Source organism: Panthera uncia (assembly GCF_023721935.1).
Source record: "Panthera uncia isolate 11264 chromosome E2 unlocalized genomic scaffold, Puncia_PCG_1.0 HiC_scaffold_19, whole genome shotgun sequence".
Taxonomy (NCBI): domain Eukaryota; kingdom Metazoa; phylum Chordata; class Mammalia; order Carnivora; family Felidae; genus Panthera; species Panthera uncia.
The window spans coordinates 4,409,984-4,418,486 of record NW_026057588.1 but is presented as its reverse complement, the minus strand read 5'-3'; the positions used below and the strand labels follow the sequence as shown (position 1 = coordinate 4,418,486).

At 55.3% G+C, this 8,503-nt stretch overlaps 1 protein-coding gene across 1 annotated transcript in view; it reads right to left on the bottom strand.

Annotated features, from left to right (window-relative positions):
* The window catches only part of PTPRH (protein tyrosine phosphatase receptor type H), a 2,704-nt gene extending 1,474 nt beyond the window's left edge, over nt 1–1,230 (bottom strand). The window contains exon 1 of the mRNA XM_049621515.1: nt 937–1,230. Coding sequence (XP_049477472.1) covers nt 937–987 — 51 coding nt within the window. The 5' untranslated portion in view covers nt 988–1,230. The remainder of the gene's footprint in view (nt 1–936) is intronic.
* Between the last annotated feature and the right edge of the window lie 7,273 nt (nt 1,231–8,503).

Below are 8,503 nucleotides of genomic sequence, written 5' to 3'. Positions count from 1 at the left end.
GGAGGAGGGCACTGGGAGCCTGGACCTCTGGGTCTGAGGGAGGAGGGACTGGGGGCCTGGACTCCTGGGTCTGAGGGAGGAGGGGGTTGCGGGGTCTGGACTCCTGGGTCTGAGGGAGGAGGGCCTGGGGCCGGGACTCCTGGGTCTGAGGGAGGAGAGGTTGGGGGTCTGGACTCTGGGTCTGAGGGAGGAGGCCTGGGGCCTGGACTCCTGGGTCTGAGGGAGGAGGGCCTGGGGCTGGGACCCCTGGGTCTGAGGGAGGAGGCCTGGGGCCGGGACTCCTGGGTCTGAGGGAGGAGGGACTGGGGACAAGGACTCCTGGGTCTGAGGGAGGAGGGGGCCAGGGGCCTGCACTCCTGGGTCTGAGGGAGGAGGGGCTGGAGTCTGGACTCCTGGGTCTGAGGGAGGAGGGCACTGGGAGCCTGGACCCCAGGGTCTGAGGGAGGAGGGGGTGGGGGGCCTGATTCCTGGGTCTGAGGGAGGATAGTCTGGAGTCTGGACTCCTGGGTCTGAGGGAGGAGGGCACTGGGAGCCTGGACCTCTGGGTCTGAGGGAGGAGGGGCTGGGGGCAGAACTCCAGGATCTGAGGGAGGAGGGGGCTGGGAGCAGGACTCCTAGGTCTGAGGGAGGAGGCCTGAGGCCGGGACTCCTGGGTCTGAGGGAGGAAGGGCTGGGGCTGGGACCCCTGGGTCTGAGGGAGGAGGGTCTGGGGCCCGGACTCCTGGGTCTGAGGGAGGAGGCTTGGGGCCCAGACTCCTGGGTCTTTGAGGGCACGCCTGAGTCTTGCCAGAAAGCACAGTTCATTCTCACAGTGGACGGCAGTATCTGAGAGCCCAGGTGTGAGGCTCACTGACAAGCCGGAAGCCTGCTTCCTTCTCCGGGAAGCTCCTACTCCCTCAGGACCCCAGCTCCCCACCCCTGTCTGGGAGCACTCACCAACAGCACCAGGCTCCCCCAGGCCCCGAGGCTCCCTCCGGTCCCCATCATGTCTCCAGACACTGCCGAGGGACCCAGGTGTCCCAGCCCTGACCTTCCACCTGCTGGACTTTAAACGCGAGAATTTCCCCTTTCTGAGTCTCATGGTGGTGAAGCCATGGGCCAGGGTGGGAAGGGAGGAGGAGGAAGTGGAGGCTCCCGGCCCCGCCCCACCCCTCAGCCCTGGTCCTCACCTCTGCGCACTCCTGCGCTCCGGCCCCGCCTCTCCGGCCGTGGGGTCTCCCCTCCTGCATCCCCTCGCACTGCCCCACCCAAATCGCCTGGGTCAGGGCCCGCTTCCCCGCCAGCGCCGCTGCCGCCTCCATGAATGCACAGAGCAGGTCCCGAATGGTCAGGCCGGAGTCAGGCCTGGGAAAGAGACAGCTCCAGCTCCATCTGTCAAGGGGCAGAGGAGGCTGGGTCCAAAGCCCTGTCCTGTGGTGGGCTCTGTGCATTGACTCAGGTCCCGTCACCTCTCCCTGCCTCCACAGCACAGCGGCCCTCACGGTGTGAGCCCTGTTCATTATCACTCCTGCCTGCCTATCACATATGACATGGCATATGGGCCCCCCGCCCTCCCCCCCCCCCCGCCAGGTGCACCCTCCTCCTGTCCTCCAACCATCTCCCTCCTCCCCTTCCCTGGGGATGCAGTCGGAGATGGACCACACTGGGTTGGACGGGGTCAGGACACTGCTATTTCCGTCACAGGCCAAACTGTTAGTATTTGCTTATTTGCCTCGCCCGCCCCGTTTGACCTTGACCGAGTGGCTTAGACTCGCAGTGACTCAGATTCCCCAGCTGTAAAAACATGAATACAACTGCTTATCGATATACTGTGGGTAAGAAATGACTGCGTACATATAAAATCTTAGAATGATGGCCGGCCCTTTTAAAACGCTTGATAAATCATAGCCACCTTTATTTATTTGTAATGGTTGTTCGTTTATTTATTTTGAGGGAGTGCAAGTGAGCAGGGGAGGGGCAGAGACGAAAATCCCAAGGAGGCTCCACACTGTCAGTGCAGAGCCCGACACAGGGCCTGAACCCACAAACCGTGAGACTGTGACCTGAGCCAAGATGGAGTTGGATGCTTAACCAACTGAGCCACCCAGGCGCCCCGATTTTTGGGTCATCCCTAAGACCTCCAGAGTCCAGAAGAGCTTTTCAGGGCATTTTTGTTGACTTACTGATTCTGTTCATTCCTACTACCAACCACCTGTGTGACCTTACCAGCCTCCTCCAGAGCGAAGGACCCGAGAGCAAGAACAACACAGAAGTCACACTATCCTTGATGACCTTGCCTCAGAAGGCACACACCATCATTTTCAGCACATCCTCCTCAGGATGCCGGTCAGCCCCTTTCATGTGGGAGCGGACCGCACAAGAATGTGGAAGCCGGAAGCATGGACCCCTGGGGCCATCTTGGATGCAGGCAGCGACCCCATCATGTGCACACATAGTAACGCGTTGGCCATTTTTACCACTTTCTGTAACATGAATCCCCGTTTGTCAAGCACATGGGATAAAGTGGCAAGCAGGGAGAGGCAGTTACCACTTTACTGCTGGCTCTGAGAGCATCTCGGTGCTTCGACACCATCCCTGCCCCAGAGGAGGAAGAGGGGGCTCAATGCCCCAGGCATTTCATCAGCCTGTTTCTTTTAGGATGAGTCTTCTGTCCAAGGTGTCCCCAGGGTACCCAGGGCATTTGCACCTACCCTATTTCTAAAGACATTGATCTTGACAGTGGGGTTCAGCTACCCATTCATTCCAGGTACCTGTCTCCGTGGGGCTCTGCTCACCTGCATTCTCCCTGTGGCAGGTCAGAGGCAGACGGGGCCCTTATTCCATCCCAGACGGTCATGACCATGGCCCGGTAGGACTGAGCTGGCCAGAGATCCCACATGGACAGGCCCCTCCCTCCCACAGGAAGATCTGTCCTGGGGGGGTCTAGCCAATCTTCTTCTTCCCAAAACCAAAATACCTCTTCAGCTCTCATTTTCTGGCCTCCCCCAATGGACACGCAACAGATCCCTTCGGACTACCACTCCCATGAGCCCTTGGGCTCTCTGTATCACTGCAGCTTAGCAAGGCATGACCCCATGGCCTGATGGGATTTGGAGTCCACTCTTCCCATTGCCCCCAGACCCCACCTCAGCTCCCACCAGGTAGAAGGGGGCCCATCTCACCTGTGGATGCAAGGAGGCTCTGCGCATAACCGGTCACGTTGTTCCTGTCTGCCCACACCCTGAAGGTGTACAGAGTCCCGGGTTCCAGGGTCTGTACCTCATACCAACTGTCACTGGTCCTGCCTGTGTGGCTGACGTGATGTCCCTGGGGGTCTTGCTGTCCCTGGAGATGTCCTCCAGGGTTTCACTGGACCCAGTACATGTAGAGCGGAGAGTGGGGGACTGTGGGGACCTTTCACCGCAGTTCCCTTGTGCAAATTCGTGACCGTGTTGGGAGCAGGCAAGTGGGGGTACGGTTCCTGGAAACATCTCCCTCACCTGCTCTCTGCCCCAGAGCACCTGTAGGTATCCTTACTCGGTGAAGGGGTACGTGTCTCAGCCTCCCAGGCCCCCTTCCTCCAGTGGAGCGTCCATGATGTTGGGTCTCCCACCTGTCACATCCTCCTAGCCCAGGGGACCCAGTAGGTGGAGGGTGAATGGAGTCTTTGGGGTGAGGCCAAAGTCCGGAGCTGGCTGAGTCTGAAGACCAGAAACTTGGACGTGGATACTTTAGGGTATGTCTTGTCTTCTAAAGCTCTCTCAGAGGTAGATTGGGAATGTGTGGTGATTGCCCAACCCTGTTGCTAAGGAGGGGCACCCCCTAGCAACAGGGCTCCATCCCTTGAGCTCAAATGAACTGTCCAGATCCTCGAAAAGAGGCCCAGAGCAGCCCCTTCCTACCAGCCCAGAAGTGCCAAATCCCGAACAGTTGTGTGTCTCACCTGTGGGCAGGTCAAAGACTTGGGTATCACTACAAACTCCACTCCTTCTCTCCTGGATGGTGAAGGTGTACCAGGCCCTCCTTTCCAGTCCCCCCACCATGACCCATGTCCCTGAGATGTTCAGGATCTCACTGGCGAAACCTGGCTCACAGCACTGGACCCCGTAGGTGTAGGGTGGATGGTCAGGGCCCAGAGGAGCTGTCCACATCAAGATGACAGAGCTCATGGTGTGGTCCTGTGTCCCCCGGTCTGTCACTGGATTGGGCACTAAGAGATGGGACATGGTCAGCATTTCCAAATCCCTGAGTACCTGCACCACACCGGGACAGACTTGGGTGCTGAGGACGTTGTTCTCTAGAACGAGGGCCCAGAAGCTAGAAGCCTAGGATGGGATGTCAGTCTGGGGCCCTCCGCCCCTGATCTGTGAGTCAGGAGGCCCCACGGACATCATTTCCTGTTCTCCTTGTCAGAGCCAGATGACCACATCTCACCTGTGGACACACTGCCTACGTGTCTCAACAAGGTCATGGGAGTGTCGGCTCCCACAGTACTCTGCTAGAGCACTGTCTTTACTAACTACCTCCTACTGTTGCCTCAAAGCTGGAAGTGGTCTTTGCTAATCCTCAACTCGGTGACTGTTGTGGGTCGAATTGTGTTGTGTCCCTCAAAAAGACATGTCCACATCCTAACCCCTGGTGCCTGTGAATGGGACCTTATTTGGAAGTAGGGTTTTTGCAGACGTAACCAAGGTAAGATGAGTTTGCACGGATTACGATGAGCCCTAAATGCAATGACTGGTGTCCTTAGAAGGAGAGAGAAATTTGGACACAAACAGCAAGAATATACCGTGGGAGGCTGGAGGCGGAGATAGGCGTGATGTGTCTTCAGACCAAGGAAAGCCGAAGGTCACCAGCTAGAAGAGGCAAGAAAAGATTCTTGAGGCTCCAAACAGAATGTGACCAACATCTCGATTTCAGAATTCCAGCTTCCAGAACTGTTGCTTCAAGCTCTCCGTTGGTGGCACTTTCTTATGCCAGCCCCAGGCAACAAATGCAACGACCTTACTTTTACTCTTTGGTAGCGTCATCCCTAGGGAGGGTCATTTGTCACCTGTAGACGTGCAGAGGGTCTCCCTGGAGCTGCTCACTCTGTCCTGTTCACACGAAGAATTCATACAAAGTTGGGGTTCAAGTGCATCCACAACAAGCCAGGGTCTCTGAGGTGCTGTGAGCACCACCTGGGATGCTCTCCTTAGACAAGTGGATCCCATAGAAGTGTATCTGAGGGCCTGGACCCTCAGAGACCTCCCTTCTCGGGGTGATGGAGCTGGAGTCTGAGCCTCCACCCTTAGGCTTCTGACTGGGATGGAGCCTGCAAAGGGGAAGATAGGCCTGTTAGGAGAAGGCATCAGACAGTCCCCTGCTCCTTCATCCACCCCAAGCTCATCCACAAGTCCCAGAAAGCACAGTTCCCATCAGTTCTGCAAGGACCTCCCCTGAGTCGTCCGGAAGGAACCCCCAGGGGGCTCAAGGGCGTGGTAGTCCAAGCTCTTCCGTCAAGAGTGTGTGTGGAGGGGTGAGGGGTCATCAGTGAGGTTTGGGGACAACTCACCACCAACCACATGGACGTACACAGAATAGTCCACATTTTGCTTATTCATTCACGCGCTGACGGACACGTGGGCGGCTCTCGCCTCTCAGATATTGTGAACAACACCGCTTTGAACCTGGGTGTGCAAATATCCCTTCGAGACCCCGCTTTCGGGCATAGATCCAGAAGCGGGATTGCTCGATCGTATGGTAACTCTATGTTCAATTATTTTAGGAACCGCCATGCTGTCTCCCACGGTGGCTGAAGCATTCTACATTCGCACCCACGGTGCCCGGTGTATCTCCCATGCTCACCAACACTTCTGAGTTTCTTCTTTGGTGGTTGCCATCCTAACGGGTGTGAGGTGGTCTTGATTTGCATTTCCTTAGCGACCAGTGATATGAAGCATCTTTTCACGTGTGGCTCATTCACTTTTTCTCTGTTATTACTAACACATTCCTCTGACAGCGTAGGTCTAGCTTCTGTATACTTAACGTGAGCAAGCCTCCTGTATGTGATCTGTTCCCCTTTCTGCCACCACCTCCTCACCCCTGCGAAGACCCGTGTGCCCTGCTCAATCTCTCTGACTCTGCACAGGAAGCTGCCCGCCGTGCGAACGCCCTCCTCACCCTGCCTGAACTCTGACCCTCACGATGAACCGCCACCGGGGACGCCTGCACTGCTCAGTCCCGCCAAATGACTTCAGGACTGAAATGTCTCAAGAGGGAAGGAAGAGGGACAGGAAGAAGAAGAAGGAAGAAAAATATCTTTGGTGGGGTGTTCTGTTGATGAACAAAGTTCTAAATTGTTTTTTAAACATTTTATTTTGAAATTATTAGAGACTCCCAGGAAGTTGCAAAAAATAGTACAAAAGGTCCTGTGTGAACTTTGTCCCACTTTCCCCAGTGGTAACGTCTTACACACACATAATTCAATATCGCAAGCAGGAAACTGGGGGGCCTGGGTGGCTCAGTTGCTTAAGCGTCCGACTCTTGATTTCGGCTCAGGGTGATGATCTCACGGTTTATGATTTCCAGCCCTGCGTTGGGCTCTGTGCTGACAACTTGGGACTCTCTCTCTCTCAAAATAAATAAATAAAACATGGGGAAAAAAGTAATTTCTAAAAAATAAAAAGCAGCCTGCCAGGTCGGCGAACACCTGAAGTGTGGAGAGAAGGCACGGAACCCCCACGTCCTTTCCGCGTACCTGGCATCTCTCCCATGAGCCATATCCCTTTGGCCCCAAATCTGTGATCTGGTAAGTGAAATGCTTTCCTGAGTTCTGGGAGCTGCTCTCTTGAGCATGCTAATCAAACCCAGGGAGGGGGTCTCAGGAACCTCTGATCTATATAGCAGATGGTCAGAAGCCCAAGTGACTGCCTGGATCCGAATCGGCCTCCGGGAGGGGCGGGGCTTTCCCGTGGGGCCGGGCCCTCGACTCTGGGCTGTGACTGTCTCCAGGTAGCCAGCATCAGAATGGACTTGAACTGTGGGACTCCAGTGGGTGTCAGGGACTTTTGCTTGGTGATGTGGGGGAACCCTCACACTGGAATTACGTAGAATCCTAATTACTTGTCATTGTGGAACCCTGGAAAGGACCCAAATCCCAAAGGATCGGTAACACATTTAAAGATGAATTATGCTGGTGGTTGCCTTGGGCCAGAAGGGGTAAGTGATCGGGGAGGTGACTGCTGGAAGGCACGGGTCTCTTTTTGGGGTGATGAAAGCTCCCAAATGGATCGTGGTGATGGTTGCACAACTCTGTGAATGTACCATGAACCATTCACGTGCACACTTTGTTTTTCTTTTTTTCCAACGCCCAACGTGAGGCTTGAACTCATGACCCCAAGATCAAGAGTCGCACACTCTACCGACTGAGCCAGCCAGGCGCCCATAACCTGCACACTCTAAATGGGCAGTTGGATGGTTATATGAAGGGCATCTCAATAAAGCCATGACCACATTTTTTGCTGGAATTGAATAGAAACGACTTCAAACAGGACATGGTCACAGCACAGTGACGACAGTCAACGGTACTGTATCATAAAAGTTCACAGTTGTTAGGAAACCAGACCTACTTGTCCCCACCGCACACACGCATGGACATACACAATGTTGCACAGACACAATGTTGTCTGTAGGCACATTTCAATAAAAAAAAAAAAAATTGAAGGGGTGTCTGGGTGGCTCGGTCCTTTGGGAGCCTTTTTTTTCTTTTTTAAACGTTTATTTATTTTTGCAAGAGAGAACGATAGTTGGGGAGGGGCAGAGAGAGAGGGAGACATGAATCTGAAGCAGGCTCCAGGCTCTGAGCTGTCAGCACAGAGCCTGATGCGGGGCTCGAGCTCACCAACCACGAGATCATGACCTGAGCTGCAGTTGGACACTTAACCGACTGAGCCACCCGGGCGCCCCGGAAGCCCGACTCTTGATCTCAGGTCAGGTCATGATCTCACGCAGTTTGTGAGTTCGAGCCCCGAGTTGGACTCTGTCCTGACAGCACGGAGTCTGCTTGGGATTCTCTCTCTCTCTCTCTCTCTCTCTCTCTCTCTCTCTGCCTCGCCCCTGCTCATGCTCTCTCTCTCAAAATAAACATTTAAAACATTTTTGAAGATACTCTTTAGACAAATGGAGGCGGGAAATTTCCCTCCTCAGCACTTTCCACGGGGGTGGGAGATTGTTCTGGGGGCGCTGTAATGGGGGGGCAGAGAGGGGGTCTTCACTTTACCTCCGTGCTCTGATGGCTGACAGAGCACCCAGGACCTGGGCAGCGTGACCGTGACCCGCAAGTAGGCCTGAGGCAGGGGCTTAAGGGAGGTTGGGAAGGGCCAGTCACAGCCCCCAGATCACTCGCCCCTGACCGGGTTGCCCCCCAGCATGCGTGACTTATCTGGCAGGGGGTGAGTGGGGACCCTGCCCTGAAGGTGGAGCAAATCGGAAAAATAGGGCTGGGCCCAGGGAACACAAAAATGCTGTTTCGAAGGGACACGTG